At 39.8% G+C, this 18,545-nt stretch overlaps 1 protein-coding gene across 3 annotated transcripts in view; it reads right to left on the bottom strand.

Annotated features, from left to right (window-relative positions):
* The window catches only part of tmem67 (transmembrane protein 67), a 55,970-nt gene extending 39,757 nt beyond the window's left edge, over positions 1 to 16,213 (bottom strand). Inside the window, exons 1-6 of one of the 3 annotated variants that reach the window (XM_017704026.2) lie at positions 16,007 to 16,213; positions 13,301 to 13,389; positions 13,120 to 13,210; positions 8,350 to 8,449; positions 936 to 1,005; positions 499 to 570 (exon numbers count right to left, since the gene is read on the bottom strand). In XM_017704026.2, the coding sequence (XP_017559515.1) occupies positions 499 to 570; positions 936 to 1,005; positions 8,350 to 8,449; positions 13,120 to 13,210; positions 13,301 to 13,389; positions 16,007 to 16,202 (618 nt within the window). In that variant the 5' untranslated portion in view covers positions 16,203 to 16,213. Of the gene's footprint in view, positions 1 to 498; positions 571 to 935; positions 1,006 to 8,349; positions 8,450 to 13,119; positions 13,211 to 13,300; positions 13,390 to 16,006 lie in introns of those variants that run through there. The other 2 variants (XM_017704027.2, XM_037533780.1) reach the window with 2 other exon arrangements.
* Positions 16,214 to 18,545: the final 2,332 nt, after the last annotated feature.

Genomic DNA, 18,545 nt, shown 5'->3' with positions numbered 1-18,545 from the left:
TATGTGGAATAACCTAAAGATTCAGCTTCTGAATTAATCGATGAAGCCCTTCAAATCACTTTTCTCTTTTCCAAAATGAAGAGTAACCTCTCCAATGTTAGAATACAAAAATACAGGTGAATCTATGGTGTGAGGTGGATAGTTTTCAAACTTGTTCTTGGCAATATGTTTGAGGTGAGCAAACCACAACATGCTTATCATATGAAAGTACCCTTATTTCAAAGTGCTTCTTTTTGCCTCTGCACTGGAGTAAAATAAGCTAATGTGGCTAATTAATGAAAATCTATGTCACCCAGAATAGCGCCACTGCAAAACTAAGAAAGCAATCTCTGAACACTAAATATGTTCTGCCAAATTGACTACCTTTGAGGTTAGAGGAAAACTGTAAATTAGATTTTATGTTTGGTTAATCACACCTTCAATATTATTATGAAAAATATAAATTCAGTGAGGTGTGTCCAAACTTTCCATTAGTACCATTCAATATCAGGCACTTACCAGCTGAGCAAAGCTGACGGTGGGCACGACCGAAGTGGGCAGGCTACTGGAAGCAAAGCACATTCCTCCAGCCTGCACACAAAAAAAACTTCAATCCCTATCTGACAACAGCTCCACACTCTCTCAAAATACAGCTGCAAGGTCTAGCCTGTTTATACTTAGCTACTTCATGCGTCCCAGGCTGGCTGGATAGCTACCTGATCCTGAAAAAATTGAGTGTAAATGCAACTAAGACGCATTGCAGATGAACTGCTATCCGATCCCTCAAACTACTTCAATAGATTCCAGAAGAAAATTTCCAGGATTTCCATGCAGCAGGAAAAACAGCCTTGATGCCTGTCCAATGTATGTAGATGGGTTTAAATTAAATAAATAATAGTACATAAGGATATATCTTAACTTGATATTGTCTATATATTGGGATTTAAATTTCTCACCAGGATGTTGGGAGACCCACACATGCATGACTGAGACATGCTGATGAAGGAGTCCTGACATCTCACGCACCTAGACAGACAGACAGACACACACACACACACACAAGATTAACACTCACTAAAGAGAGAGAGGGAAAATAAATTTAGATAATTCAATAATATTGTACTAGAAGCACTGATTTCTAATATAATGTACATAATTTAGAAATATATAAATATACAATCAATTACATGTGTTTTTCCTTGTGTATAGTCTGTTTAATAGATATACATTATTTTGCCAAAGGTAGTCACTTAACAGTTTCAAATCTTCTGGGAAGGTTTTCCACAAGGTTTAGGAGTGTGTTTATGGGAATTTTTGACCATTCTTCCAGAAGATGTGAGGTCAGACACTGATCTGGACGAGAAGGCCTGGCTCACAGTCTCCACTCTAATTCATCCCAAATGTTCTATCGGGTTGAGGTCAGGACTCTGCAGGCCAGTCAAGTTCTTCCACACCTAACTCAACCATGTCTTTATGGACCTTGCTTTGTGCACTGGTGCGCAGTCATGTTGGAACAGGAAGGGGCCACCCACAAACTGTTCCCACAAAGTTGGGAGCATGTCCAAAATCTCTTGGTCTGCTGAAGAATTAAGAGTTCCTTTCACTGGAACCAAGGGGCCGAGCCCAACTCCTGAAAAACAACCCCACACCATAATCCCCCCTCCTCCAAACTTTACACTAGGCACAATGCAGTCAGACAAGTACCGTTCTCCTGACAACCACCAAACCCAGACACGTCCATCGGATTGGCAGACGGAGAAGCATGATTCATCACTCCAGAGAACATGTCTCCACTGATCTAGAGTCTAGAGGCGGCGCTTTACAACACTGCATTCAATGCTTTGCATTGCGCTTGGTGATGTAAGGCTTGGCTGCAGCTGCTTGTCCATGGAAGCCCATTCTATGAAGCTCTCTACGCACTGGTCTTGAGCTAATCTGAAGGCCATATGACGTTTTGGAGGTCTCATTGACTCTGCAGAAAGTTGGCGACTTCCGTGCACTATGAGCCTCAGCATCTACTGACCCCACACTGTCATTTTACATGGCCTAACACTTTGGTGAGTTGCTGTCGTTTCCAATCTCTTCCACTTTGTTATAATACCACCAGTTTACTGTGGAATATTTAGTAGTGAGGAAATTTCATGACTGGACAGGTGGCATCCTATCACGGTACCACACTGGAATTCACTGAGCTCCTAAGAGCGACCCACTCTTTCACAAATGTTTGTAGAACCAGTCTGCATGCCTAGGTGCTTGGTTTTATACACCTGTGGCTATGGAAGTGATTGGAACACCTGAATTCAATTATTAGGATGGGTGAGTGAATACTTTTGGCAACATAGTGTATTATATACAGATTTAAAAGCTTGCAAATGTAGACTATTTATCAGTAATATTTTACAAAATTATCAACATTTATTTTTCTATCAGACTTTCTAGCAAATAACTATTAAGCAGTTGCAAAAACCATAATAGAAACATTTTGTAAAGAAAAAAAAAATCAAGGAAGCAAGCCATCCTTCTTTTCAATAGGCTGCAAAAAGAAATGGGAAGCCAAAAAAAAGAATGTCTGCACAGTTGGTAAAATATATGAAATTCTTGCAGGAAACATGTACATCTACAGGTGACCGAGGTGAAAAATATAATATCACAATATTTCAAGATTTTCATACTAAATCTACAACCCCAATTCCAGTGAAGTTGGGACATTGTGTAAAACATAACTAAAAACAGAAAACAATGATTTGCAAATCCTTTTCAACCTATATTCAAATGAATACACTACAAAGACAAGATATTTAATGTTCAAACAGATAAACTTTATTGTTTTCTGCAAATATTCACTCATTTTCAATTTGATACCTGCCACACGTTCCAAAGAAGTTGGGACAGGGGCAACAAAAGACTGGGAAAGTTGAGGAATGCTCAAAAAACACCTGTTTGGAACATTCCACAGGTGAACAGGTTAATTAGAAACAGATGAGTGTCATGATTGGGTATAAAGGGAGCATCCCTGAAAGGCTCAGTCGTTCACAAGCAAGGGTGGGGCGAGTTTCACCACTTTGTGAACAACTGCGTGAGCAAATAGTCCAACAGTTTAAGAACAATGTTTCTCAACGAGCTTTTCATCATCTACAGTCCATAATATCATCAAAAGATTCAGAGAATCTGGAGAAGTCTCTGCAAGTAAGCAGCAAAGCAGAAAACCAACATTGAATGCCCATGACCTTCGATCCCTCAGGCGGCACTGCATTAAAAACCGACATCATTCTGTAACGGATATTACCACATGGGCTCAGGAACACTTCAGAAAACCAGTGTCAGTGAACACAGTTCGTCTCTCCATCTACAAGTGCAAGTTAAAACTCTGCCATGAAAAGCGAAAGCCATATATCAACAACACCCAGAAACGCCGCCGGCTTCTCTGGGCCCGAGCTCATCTGAGATGGGCTGACGCAAAGTGGAAAAGTGTCCTGTGGTCTGACGAGTCCACATTTCAAATTGTTTTTGGAAATCATGAACGTCGTGTCCTCCGGGCCAAAGAGGAAAAGGACTGTCCAGATTGTTATCAGCGTAAAGTTCAAAATCCAGCATCTCTGATTGTGAGAGTGTGGGTACTAGACTGGCCTGCCTGCAGTCCAGACCTGTCTCCCATTGAAAATGTGTGGCACATTATGAAGCGCAAAATAAAACAACGGAGACCGTTGACCGAGCAACTGATTTTGTACATCAAGCAAGAATGGGAAAGAATTCCACCTACAAAGCTCCAACAGTTAGTGTCCTCAGTTCCCAAACGCTTATTGAGTGTTGTTAAAAGGAAAGGTGATGTAACCCAGTGGTAAATATGCCCCTGTCCCAACTTCTTTGGAACGTGTTGCAGGCATCAAAATGTTCAAAAAATAAATAAATAAATAAATAAAAATTCAAAATGAGTGAAAATTTGCAAAATAACGTTTAAATTAAATTAAATATCTTGTCTTTGTAGTGTATTCAGTTGAATATAGGTTGAAAAAGATTTGCAATTCATTGTATTTTGTTTTTATTTATGTTTTACACAACGTCCCAACTTCATTGGAATTGGGGTTGTACTTAAAAAGTACAAATTATGCTCACTTTTTAATGAACCTAGCAGTTGGCCTTTTCTTTCGATAAGATAAGATAAGATAAGGCTTTATTGTCATTCGCATCACATGTGGTAAATAGTTAACTCCCAAAGTAACATAAACAATAAATAGAAGGTGCAAATAAAGGGGTGCAAATAACAGCAGCATGAACCACAGCAGCATGAGTACGAGGTAGAAGGTGTACATCTTAATACTGGTAATGTATAAAGTGACATGTATAAAGTGACATGTGTAGGGCTGATATAGTGGGGTCACTGGTTCAGTACAGCAGCAGAGATAAATAAGTGGACATGAAGTGCCATTGCAGTGACGTCTAATTGCAATTTAAGAGTCTTATGGCTTCAGGGAAGAATCTGTTCCTAAGTCTTGTTGTTTTACTCTTAATGCTCCGCAACCTCCTACCTGAGGGGAGCGGAACAAAAATTGTGTGTGCTGGGTGATTGGGGTCCTTCATGATATCAGTGGCCCCTTTTCTGCATCTGGAGGTGTAAATGTCCATGGTGGTGGAGAGGATGACTCCAACAGTCCTCTGTGCAGCCTTCACCACCCTCTGCAGAGCTTTCCTTTCTGCCACAGAGGAGCTTCCGTGCCACACAGTGATGCTGGAGCACAGAACGCTCTCCACCACACATCTGTAAAATGAGGTGAGGACTGAACTCCCGAGTCCAGCACGCCTCAACCTTCTGAGGAAGCAGAGGTGCTGATGTGCCTTCCTGATCAGGCTTTAAGTGTTATTACTCCAGGTAAGATTGTTACTTAGGTGTACACCCAAGTACCTACAGCTGAAGACCACTTCCACTGCAGATCCTCTGATGTGTATGGGGAGGGGAGGGATGGTGTTGCCCCTTCTGAAATCCGCAATCATCTCCTTTGTTTTCTTCACGTTAATGCAGAGATTGTTCTCACTGCACCAACTCTCCAGGTGTTCCACCTCCTGCCTATAGCCAGACTCATCACTATTTGTGATGCATCCAACCACTGCCGTATTGTCTGCAAACTTTACAATATGACAGCCTGGATCGATGGCTGAGCAGTCATATGTGAGCAGTGTAAACAGGAGGGGGCTCAGCACACAGCCCTGAGGGGAGCCAGTGCTGAGGATGATGGTGGAGGAGGAGATGTTGTGGATCCTCACAGACTGCGGCCTGTTAGTCAGGAAGTCCAGGACAAAACTGCAGAGAGTGGTGCTCAGTGCAAGTGTATGGAGTTTGTAAGCCAGGGTCTGGTGAATCATGGTGTTAATGGCTGATGTGAAATCCACAAAGAGCATATGGACGTAAAAATCCTTTTTTTAAAAATACTCTCCAGGTGGGTGAGGGCAGTGTGGACCACAGAGAAGATGGCGTCCTCTGTGGATCAGTTTTTCCGGTACGTGTACTGGTGTGGATCCCCAGTGACGTCAATGTTGGCTTTGATGTGGGTCATAACCAGTCTTTCAAAGCACTTTTCTGACTATCGGGGTGAGGGCTACTGGCTGATAGTCATTCAGTTCTGTCACTGTGGAGCTCTTGGGGACTGGGATGATGGTGGCGGTCTTCAGGCAGGTGGGGACAAGGAGTTGAAGATGTCTGTCAGCACCTCAGAAAGTTGGTCTGCACAGCACTACAGCACACGCCCCGGAATGCCAACAGCTTTGCGGGGATTAATCTTCTTCAGGATCCTCCTCACCTCAGTTTGGGTCACACTGAGGGGCTGTTCTCCAGGTGCTGGAGTGAGTCTGGTGCTGGGGGGTATGTTTGGGTTCTCAAAGCGGGTACAGAACTTATTGAGAGCATCAGGCAGTGAGGGGTCCCTAGTGTATTGTGCATCACTGGTGTTGTAGTCTGTGATGCATTTGATGCCTCACCACATGCTCTGTGGATCCTGGGAAGAAAAATGATGGATCCTGGATCTTCCAGGCGTATGCAGCTTTGGCCCTCTTTACGCCTGCCGTCAGTTCACGTCTAGCTCTCCTGAGTTTCTGTGAATCGCCAGACCTGAAGGCATCATCCCTGACTTTCAGCAGAGATCGGACGTCTGCATTCAGCCAGGGTTTCTGGTTCAGGTAGCACGTCACAGTCCTGATGGTGGTGACATCCTCAACACACTTGCTGATGTATCCGAGGACAGCAGATGTATAATCCACTAGATCCAGCTCCCCATCATGCACAGCAGCATCCCTGAACACCTGCCAGTCTGTGCACTCAAAGCAGTCCTGCAGCACCATCACCATCGCTGGGCCACACAGTGATGGTTTTCTGTGTGGGTCTGGAGCGTCCCAGCGAGGGATGGTACGCAGGGACCAGCATGATGGAAATGTGATCGGAGAGGCAGCACGGCTCTGTATGCGTCACGTATGTTTGTATACACACGGTCCAGTGTGTTATTTCCCCGTGTTGGTATGGTGACGTGCTGATAAAACTTCGGCAGTGTTTGTCAGGTCTATGTGGTTCACACACCGCTGTGTGCTGACGAATTAAATAACGCGGGCGACACTTTACAGTCTGGTATTCTATTGCCTCGGAGCAGTGGCTGTTAACCATAACAGTTTGAGCACCAACCTTTTAGTGCTAAAGATATGCACAATATACATAAAACAGCATGTTTTTATATATTGTGAATTAATTCATTATAAAAACAAAAAATATTGTCATACTGCCCAACACAACTTTCTTTATACACTGCTCAAAAAAATAAAAGGAACACTTAAACAACACAATATAACTCCAAGTAAATCAAACTTCTGTGAAATCAAACTGTCCACTTAGGAAGCAACACTGATTGACAATCAATTTCACATGCCATTATGCAAATGGAATAGACAGCAGGTGGAAATTATTGGCAATTAGCAAGACACACTCAATAAAGTAGAGGTTCTGCAAGTGGGGACCACAGACCACTTCTCAGTACCTATGCTTTCTGGCTGATGTTTTGGTCACTTTAGAATGTTGGTGATGCTTTCACACTCATGGTAGCATGACACAGACTCTACAACCCACACAAGTGGCTCAGGTAGTGCAGCTCATCCAGAATGGCACATCAATGCGAGCTGTGGCAAGAAGGTTTGCTGTGTCGGTCACAAATGTGCATGTGTCTGCACAAACGGTTAGAAAACCGACTCCATGAAGATGGTATGAGGGCCCGACATCCACAGATGGGGGTTGTGCTCACAGCCCAACACCATGCAGAACGCTTGTCATTTGCCAGAGAACACCAGGATTAGCAAATTCGCCACTTGTGCCCTGTGCTCTTCACAGATGAAAGCAGGTTCACACTGAGCACATGTGACAGACGTGACAGGGTCTGGAGACGCCGTGGAGAGCGATCTGCTGCCTGCAACATCCTTCAGCATGACCGGTTTAGCAGTGGGTCAGTAATGGTGTGGGGTGGCATTTCTTTGGAGGGCCGCACAGCCCTCCATGTGCTCGCCACAGGTAGCCTGACTGCCATTAGATACCGAGATGAGATCCTCTGACCCCTTGTGAGACCATATGCTGGTGCGGTTGACCCTGGGTTCCTCCTAATGCAGGACAATGCTAGACCTCATGTGGCTGGAGTGTCTGCAGTTCCTGCAAGATGAAGGCATTGAAGCTATGGATTGGCCCGCCCGTTTCCCAGACCTGAATCCGATTGAGCACATCTGGGACATCATGTCTCGCTCCATCCACCAACGCCACGTTGCACCACAGACTGTCCAGGAGTTGGCAGATGCTTTAGTCCAGGTCTGGGAGGAGATACCTCAGGAGACCATCCGCCACCTCATCAGGAGCATGCCCAGGCGTTGTAGGGAGGTCATACAGGCACGTAGAGGCCACACACAATATTGAGCCTCATTTTGACTTGTTTTAAGGACATTACAAAGTTGGATCGGTCTGTAGTGTGTTTTTCCACTTTAATTTTGTGTGTGACTCCAAATCCAGGCCTCCATTGGTTAATAAATTTGATTTCCATTGATGACTTTTGTGTGATTTTGTTGTCAGCACATTCAACTTTGTACAGAACAAAGTATTCAATGAGAATATTTCATTCATTCAGATCTAGGATGTATTATTTGAGTGTTCCCTTTATTTTTTTGAGCAGTGTATTTAACAAAGCTAAATTTATGTGATCCCCTGTTGTTTTTCCAGAAATTACTCCAATTTACAAAGCTTTTTAAATGTTAGTAATATGATGGATATGGCTGTTGACAGGGAAAGAAACACTGAGTTTCACTGAGTTTATAATATATAGTAGAGAAGTCAGTAAAGGCTATAGAAGGAAGGCTCACCTGCTGCCTTTGGCATCCGGGGCGGATAAAGCTGGGACTGTTCCATTGCAGGCCTCACATACAGCTTCTTCTAGAAGAGTCCCGTTCACATTTCGTTCCACTGACAAAACAATGATGAATATACTGATTAATTATCTATAGTCTTCTTACTAGAGCTGAAATATCCTTTCCGCTTGTATCAAGTGCCACAGTTAAACAAAACGATGAATCAGAGTTAACCTACCAACTAAATCCAGTTTTGAGGAGGAATAAAATAAACCCAAAGTTCAGCATGAAAGATCTATTCATTCAATGACAGTGCAAGAGCATGAAATGTTCATTAAGAATAGCCTTTATACAGTTTTTTTAGCTTTATTTTATTTTTAATTACAACTTCATTTCCAAAAAAGTTGGGATGCTGTGAAAAAGTAAATAAAAACAAAATGCAATGATGTGCAAATGATTTAAACCCTGTATTTAACTGAAAATAGAATAAAGATGATATATCAAATATTGAAACTGAATTTTTTTTCCCCCAAATATATGCCCATTTTGAATTTGATGCCAGCAACGTGTTCCAAAAATGTACTTTAAAAAAAAATCTGGTGGTTAATTAGCGACAGGTCCGTAACACGAATGGGTATAAAATGAGCATTCCAGAGAGGCTTTCAGAAGTAAAGGTGAGAAGGGCTTCACCACTCTGGTGAAGACTGGACAAGGAAATAGTGCAACAATTCAAGAAAATGTTTCTCAACAAAAAATAGCAAAGAACTTTTGCTTTTCACCATCTATGGTACATAATAACATTCAAATATTCAGAAAAAATAGTATATGCTGGCCATGATCTTTGGGCCCTCGGATAGCACTGTATTAAAAATAGACATGATTCTATAGTGGAAATCACTGCATGGGCTCAAAAAAACTTTCTGAAAAACACTGTCTATGAAACTCTTAAGCACAAAGAAGAAACCATATATATATATATATATATATATATATATATATATATATATATATATATATATATATATATATATATATCTGTGATCCAGAAATGCTGCCACTGGGCCTGGGCTCATTTAAAATGGGATGGGAAGTGGAAAAAATATATTATACTTATATTAAGTATAATATATATATATTGTATACTTATATTAAGTATAATATATATATATATATATATATATATATATATATATATATATATATATATATATATATATATATATATATATATTATACTTAATATTAATGGTATTACAGTATTCAAGTATATTTACTGTGTGTGTGTACATATACACTGCTAAAAAAAAGGGAACACTCAAATAACACATCCTAGATCTGAATGAATGAAATATTCTCATTGAATACTTTGTTCTGTACAAAGTTGAATGTGCTGACAACAAAATCACAGAAAAATCATCAATGGAAGTCAAATTTATTAACCAATGGAGGCCTGGATTTGGAGTCATGCACAAAATTAAAGTGGAAAACCACACTACAGGCTAACCCAACTTTCATGTAATGTCCTTAAAACAAGTTAAAATGAGGCTCAATATTGTGTGTGGCCTCCACATGCCTGTATGACCTCCCTGCAATGCCTGGGCATGCTCCTGATGAGGTGGCGGATGGTCTCCTGAGGTATCTCCTCCCAGACCTGGACTAAAGCATCCGCCAACTCCTGGACAGTCTGTGGTGCAAGGTGGCGTTGGTGGATGGAGTTGGTGGATGCCAATCCTGGTGTTCTCTGGCAAATGCCAAGCGTCCTGCACGGCTGTGAGCACAACCCCCATCTGTGGACGTTGGGCCCTCATACCATCCTCATGGAGTCGGTTTCTAACCATTTGTGGCCTGCTGGAGGTTATTTTGCAGGGCTCTGGCAGTGCTCCTCCTGTTCCTCCTTGCACAAAGGCGGAGGTAGCGGTCCTGCTGCTGGGTTGTTGCCCTTCTATGGCCTCCTCCATGTCTCCTGGTAGCGCCTCCAGCCTCTGGACACTACGCTGACAGACACAGCAAACCCTCTTGCCACAGCTCGCATTGATGTGCCATCCTGGATGAGCTGTACTACCTGAGCCACTTGTGTGGGTTGTAGAGTCTGTCTCATGCTACCACGAGTGTGAAAGCACCACCAACATTCTAAAGTGACCAAAACTTCAGCCAGAAAGCATAGGTACTGAGAAGTGGTCTGTGGTCCCCACCTGCAGAACCACTCCTTTATTGAGTGTGTCTTGCTAATTGCCAATGACTTCCACCTGTTGTCTATTCCATTTGCACAACAGCATGTGAAACTGATTGACAATCAGTGTGCTTCCTAAGTGGACAGTTTGATTTACTTGGAGTTATATTGTGTTTTTTGAGCAGTGTATACACACACACACACACACACACACACACACCGCATTCCAAATTATTATGCAAATGATATTTTCCTGATTTTCCTAAATACTGATAACAGTATATTCTTCAAAAATAAAAAAAAACTCAATATGCACTGTTCCAAATTATTCTGCACAGCAGAGTTTCAAAACATTTTATAGGTTGTAAAGGACTGAAAATGGTCATTTGTTGAATTTGCAGCATTAGGAGGTCACATGCACTGAAATCAAAAGCTATTTCAATCAAAAACATCCTAACAGGCCAAGTTACATGTTAACATAGGAACCCTTCTTTGATATCACCTTCACAATTTTTGCATCCATTGAACTTGTGAGTTTTTGGAGAGTTTCTGCTTGAATTTCTTCGCATGATGTCAGAAAAGCCTCCCAGAGCTGCTGTTTTGATGTGAACTGCCTCCCACCCTCATAGATCTTTTGCTTGATGATACTCCAAAGGTTCTCTATAGGGTTGAGGTCAGGGGAAGATGGTGGCCACACCATGGGTTTCTCTCCTTTTATGCCCATAGCAGCCAATGACACAGAGGTATTCTTTGCAGCAAGAGATGGTGCATTTTCATGCATGAAGATGATTTTCCCCCAGAAGGCACGGTTCTTCTTTTGTGTACCATGGAAGAAAGTGGTCAGTCAGAAACTATATACTTTGCTGAGGTCATTTTCACACCTTCAGGGACCCTAAAGGGGCCTACCAGCTCTTTCCCCATGATTCCGGCCCAAAACATGACTCCGCCACCTCCTTGCTGACATCACAGCCTTGTTGGGACATGGTGGCCATCCACCAACCATCCACTACTCCATCCATCTGGACCATCCAGGGTTGCACAACACTCAACATCAGTAAACAAGACTGTTTGGAAATTAGTCTTCATGTATGTCTGGGTCCACTGCAACCATTTCTGCTTGTGAGCACTGGTTAGGGGTGGCCGAATAGTAGGTTTATGCACCACAGCAAGCCTTTGAAGGATCCTACACCTTGAGGTTCGCGGGGCTCCAGAGTCACCAGCAGCTTCAAATACCTGTTTGCTGGTTTGTAATGGCATTTTAGCAGTTGCTCTCTTAATCCGATGAACTTGCCTGGCAGAAACCTTCCTCATTCTGCCTTTATCTGCTCGAACCCATCTGTCCTCTGAATCAGCCACAAATCTCTTCACAGTGCGATGATCACGCTTAAGTTTTCGTGAAATATCTCATGTTTTCATACCTTGTCCAAGGCATTGCACTATTTGATACTTTTTGGCAGCAGAGAGATCCTTTTTTTCCCATGTTGCTTGAAACCTGTGGCCTGCTTAATAATGTGGAACATCCTTCTTAAGTAGTTTTCCTTTAATTGGGCTCACCTGGCAAACTAATTATCACACGTGTCTGAGATTGATTTCAGTGATCCAAAGAGCCCTGAGACACAATACCATCCATGAGTTTAAGTGAGAAACAAAAAAATTTATCTTTATGACACTTCAATCCAATTTGCATAATAATTTGGAATGTGGTGTATGTATATGAGACATCAGAGTTCTAAATATATAGTTGAGTAAAGTCAAAGATTATATAGGGAAAGACCATTTTTAAGGTGAACCAAGATCATTGGGATGAACAAAAGTACAGATCCTGTCTGCTATGTTTTGCCATTAAGTAAACTTTTTTGTGTTTTATAGAAGAATATTATGATTTTATGTATGTACAACTGTTGAAATCTGTGTTTGCTAGTCATGTACAGGCTATTAGCATTTTGAGTTATGTTCAAAATGAGTTAATTCCATCCATCCATCCATCCATTTTCTAAGCCAATCTCTGTCAGGGTCGCGGGTGACTTAAATTGTTATGCAAAAAATTTCAGAGGCACTATTATTGTATTGGTAATGAGCTCCAACACCTGTCCAATAATTAGTCACGCTTAATGGTGAGAGGCCCCATCAATCCATACAGCCATTACATCATATATACCAGTCATACCATTATATCATGTGAACTATTTACAACATTTCCCAGCAGTCACAAACCACAATAGGACAAAACCTGGGAACTTTTAAAAAATCACTATACCACAAATTGATTAAAAAAAAACATAAATTAGCCTAGGTTCCATATCTGACACATTTATTTTTCATACGTTTTTTTGTTTATCTTAACGAGATACAATCTTTTCATACTTTAAATTTTACATAAAATTAACATTTTGTATAATTTTTCTCCCACCTTACATCAAGGGGGATTATTCTCTGTTCTGTGTATATTTCCAACATCACGTCATTACATACCTCACTTATCATTTAGACATGTACTGATTTCTAATACTACTCAGAATACTTTATATTATGCAATTCAAGTGCAATTTGATTTGTGTAGGTTTACTAAAGTTTCATGGAAGTCTCACAGTGTAAAGAAAACCTAAATTACTCACCCAGAATGCTGCCTGTAGGGCACTCACATTTACCATCCTCACCCACGCTGCCTGAACATCGGATACACTCATAGCCATCCTGAGTAACACCCTGTGGAACACAGCCGGATATTGTAACTGTTTCAGTGTATATCATGGGTGCTTGTTAGTTGATGTGAACATTGAACAGATAAACTGATACCGGTTTGGAGACAGGACACTTTTGACAGGTGATTGATGCTCCATTGTTGGTCAGTACTTTGAAACCTGTTTGGCACTCGCAGTTCAAACCTGTTTCAGAGAAAACATAAGAACATATAAAACAATATACCAGCACCCCAAACATGCAAGCAAAAAGCATATTCACATGTAAAACATCACATATATTTGATTGCTTTGAAATAAACACAATTTCTACAGAAAACAAACATAAATATGGCATTTTAGCTAATTGTAATGTATAATGTATATTAATTACAGTTTAGCATATTGAAATCATATTGAAACATAAAATATCTAAAACATAAGATATAAGAGGTGCCAAACTTTTGCACAAGCCACATTTTGCATTTTATATCCACCCCCCCCCCCAATATGTTAAATTCAACAAATAAACAGTAACTGTGCATTAAAATGCGCAGAAGTGTGTTTACTCTAGAAGATGTGTTAACTTATTTTCACTTACAATATGAACAAAACGTCATTTGACCAGGGGTGCCCAAACCTCTGTACACAACTGTATACTCAACAGGGATTTCATTAGAAACTCCTATTATATCAACACTGAGGCTGATACAATCATACTAGCACCAACACACTACCAAGCCATTACTATGTCAGTGTCACTACTGTGCTCGAGTGACCAACAAAATAATAAGTGGGGATCCCCTTACACTGATTTATCCACTCACTGTTGGAAGAATGTTAAGAATGGTCCACCACCCAAAAACATCTTGCAGGCAGCATTCAGCACAACAATGCATTCAATTGGCCTCATTCACCAACCGTTCCTACCTGCACAGTTTTCACAAAGATTCTGACATTCATCAATGTTTTCTTATTTAGCATTTGTTCTTAGGTAAGAACAGAATCTGTGCACGATCAAGAGTGTGTGAAAAGTTCTGTGGTTTAAGAACATGTCATGAATCTGATGTAGACTTTATCTTAGGACCTTTGCTAATATTGATGAATGAGGCCCAATGAGTGGATGTACAGTGTGGGTGTTTAACATTAGCAGAAAGTGAGAGTATCTGATTTAGGTCTGATATAAATCTGTTCTATCCCAAATTTGTCAAAGATTAAGAGATTTAGCACCTGTAAACCTAAATATGTGGTATATACTACCACTACTGTCACACTAACATTAACATATATATACAAAAAATAAAAATAAATAATAATAATAGTAATAATAAAAAAGTCCTAGTGATTTTTAGTCAGTGGAATAGGCAAATGTAAAGAAGGAAATTTCAGATACAATATTTGGAATACAGGATACAGGAATTAAATTGTCAAAGGGTAAACAAAGTCTTTCAAAGTGGCTTGATGTTAAATGATTTATTGTAGATAAGCTTACTGACTCAGATTTTTTTTTACAGTGGTGCTGATAAGAATGAGGGGTTGTGATGTCTACAACAGTAAAAGGTGCAGTGCAGTGGGCCTTCAGGACCTAGGTCTACAACAAACATATTGCCATTTTATTTACTGTCCAGAACCTTTAGTTAACCTACACATGTCTTGAGGTTTTATATGTAATGTTGATAATGATAAAACAGTGATAAATGTTTAAAAAAAAAAACTTTTCTTTGGGTTTTACTTTTCCCTGCATGCATCTCATCACCATTTACAAAACAATCGTAAAAGTAATGTCTCAGACATCAGGCACTTTATTTTCCATACTAACATCAAATATTTCACAACTGTAATTATAATTAAATTGTCTGTTATATGCTACTGCAGCTTGACAAAAACGTGTCCTTGCAAATTTAATGGGAATTATTTTACATTTCTGAATAATTCAGTCCTTGTTGGGACATAAACAGAGTCATTCAAAGTGGTTTAATGTAATATGGTTCATTGTAAAGAAACTTACAGCCTCTGATTTCTTTACAATGGTCGAGATAAGAACGAGAGGTCTCCGTATTTACGACACAAACAGAGCTATTTTATTTACAATCGAAAACCACCAGTGAACCTATACAAACCTTCCGAGCTTTCGTATGTGGTAAATTTGAAAATTAAGTATGATGTGCCTTTCTGCCATGAATGGATTAACAGAAATTTAAAGACAGAACTTTATCACATAAAATGTCAGACATCTCGCAGCATAAACCTAAGCATTTTGAGGGAGCTGTTAGAGGTAGACGTCTGGTTCCTACCACCATAAAAGTAAACAAATTCTGTAAGTTTCTCTAGAACCGACCATTCACGCCAAATCACTCTGAATGACTTTGTTCACATTTCAGCCTTTTAACAACTAACGTTAAGTTAATTGTGTCGAATTTTCTGAAATTTTGAACTCAAATTCCTGAGTGAACGTTTTCTTGGCAATAAATTAATAGTGGTTCATTACTGTTGCATAAAAATACTAACGTAAATGCCATGGATGGGTTTTAATGTACAGCAGCAAGCTGTGGTTTATAATGACCAAACCTCTTATCAAAACTGAGTTAGCTAACCTAGCTAGCTAGCGCCGCTAACCTGTTTACAATAGGGACCGTTAGGCTAACGTTAGCCAACAACGAAATGTGAGGTTCATGCCTCACGCTTAGGTTTATTAACATTTGCAATTGATAGAAGCTTCATTTAATTCATGACAGCTAGCTAGCTAGCTACCAAAAAGCAAACCCCGACATTTGGAGACACCTTTATAGCCAGATAGTGGCAATGCTTTGCTAGCTGGTGTTACCCGATTTGCCGCTGATTTGATCCGCTCCACATTTCGCACAAGATAAACTCGAAATATCGAAGTAGCCTCCAACACCGCAGTCCGACGGTTTCGAGAAAGCGATAGAAAACTGTTCACAGGTATGGAGATTTGATTTCAACAATAATACTAAAAAGCAGCCGAAGACGAGCTGTGAGTGTAGCGTCCCCGTCGCCATGGTGCAGACACCACTGCCCCGCCTCTTCCTGTGGTCCGCAAACCAGTTTTGTTTTTTCTTTTCCCTTCAGTTGCGTCGTTGGAGTGTTTATATCTCGACCGTTATTTTACAGACGTTATAACTAATTTCCTATCTTATTAACATTTAATATTCTCATACTCACAAATGTGTAACCCTAGCTTTTGTCGTCACGCCATACATTTAACAGACTCTTCTTGTTTTGGGGTTTTATTGCGAGCTGAACCGAGTATGTTTTTATTTTTTGTGGGAGTAAGTTAACTAACTAAATCAGGTGAAGATTACGTAAATTAGTATTTGGTTCATAAATGTCGTTCCCATTTCTCCTTTCCACCCCACACTGTCTTACAAGACAGACTGTGTATCTCGTAAATGCGTCAAAGAAAATATGGCTGCAAAACAGCCCATTTTGAATTCGTTACACATTAAAGAGCAAAAAAAAAAGATTTATTTTAAATAAAAGTTTGGTGTAGTATATAAACACTGTTTACTTTTCAAAGCATGCCATTCACTCCCCAGTTTGTACAGACCATGCATGGAAGCTGATAAATAGCTTGGAATTCAATATTTTTGTGATATCACAAAAAATCATTTACATACATCCAGCTTTTTTGCTTTTTGGTACATAAACCCACAGATTTATGTCATTTGGCAGATACTATTATTATATATATTACATTGTTACACAGGTAGGTGAAAGTAGTGTTAGAAGTCTTGTCCAAGGACTGTATTGATACAGTGTAAAGTGCTTGCCTAGATGGGATTGAACCTTAGTCTACAATAATAGAAGGTAGAGGTGTTACCCACTACACTATGTCAACCAGGGAAATGTCCACATTTGACATCAGACAAAAGAAATCCAAGAGAAATGTAATGTGTTTAGTGCTGTGTTATATGTCATTATATTCAATATTTTGTGTACTGTACTGTATTTATAACATTCTGTTCTTCCTATTTTTGTTTAGCCCTACATGGCTGTGTCTCTCCTGTCACTTGGCATATGTAGGTTGGGCCTAATCTTGGCATCAGTCCAACTCTAAAAGTGTGTTAGTCCATTATTTTAGAAGCTGGTTAGGTGTCTGCTACCTGCATACGAGAAATAAACTTCAATTCTCCAGACATACGGCTAGCTCCCTGGTTTGTGACAGGGTTTGTATTCTTCATCTTAAACCACATAATTGTTCACACCTTTCTGATCTTGAGTGTGCACAGACTCTGTTCTTTCCTATGAACAAATCCCAAATATGAAAACACTGGTGAATGCCAGATCTTGATGAAAACTGCATAAGTGTGTTTCTGTATAAATTTCTTCTTAAGAATGGTTGGTGAATGAGGCCCATTGTATTTACATGTATAAATACATGTTAGTCCTGCAAGTGCACACAGAAGTTAAGAGTGTCTTAGTCTGCAGCCAGAACAATAAGAGTGACAAGTAAAGTACTCGTGTACCTTTACTCAAGCAGACATGTGTATATACTTTATAAATACTATATATTTTATATTTTACTTTACTTTTAATTATACTTTTAATTATTTTAATTGAGCAGTCTATACCTTTAATTTTCTGGAAGCCCTGTGCAGAAGTACTTTGGTTTCTATACCATTCTGGTTGTTCAGCTTACAGAGATTGAAGTGTAGGTGTGTAGGTGTAGTTTACAAACAGTTTGGAGATAAACAGTCAGAAGACTGTTGGGATGAATGTGGAGAAGCTCAGTTATCTCATTCTGCACACACACACACACACACACACACACACACACACACACACACACACACATATGTTTACATTTACAGCATTTGGCAGACGCACAGTTTGATCAATTTACACAGGTAGTCGAAGGTAGTGTTAAGAGTCTTACCCAAGGACTCTTATTGGTATAGTGTAGGGTGCTCAGACGTCTGCTACAATAGTTATTATAACTATTTCCAGACACTTTGTATCCCTAGTATGTCTGATAATCTGATTCTGTAGGCGTGCAATACAGCACATCAGAATCAGAATCTTTATTTGCCTGATATAAAGAATTTAGGTACTACTGGAGTACTGAAGTATAAGAGAATTGAGCAGTAAATATAAATAAGATGTTTACATTTATAAGATGTTTTTACAAGTTTTTATGTTTTATACTTTGTATTTATTTATGTTTTGTACTATATTATTTCTATTACTATATAAACATTTTGTAGTTATCGTATATTTTAACTCCATGTTATTAAAAAAAAAAAAATATATATATATATATATATATATATTTAAAAAGACCAATAATTATTGTTATTTTTTATTTATTATTTAAAAATCGTTCTAGTAATTCCTCTTACGCG

The sequence above is a fragment of the Pygocentrus nattereri genome, chromosome 24, assembly GCF_015220715.1.
Source record: "Pygocentrus nattereri isolate fPygNat1 chromosome 24, fPygNat1.pri, whole genome shotgun sequence".
NCBI lineage: Eukaryota > Metazoa > Chordata > Actinopteri > Characiformes > Serrasalmidae > Pygocentrus > Pygocentrus nattereri.
This window is presented reverse-complemented; position numbering and strand designations above follow the sequence as displayed.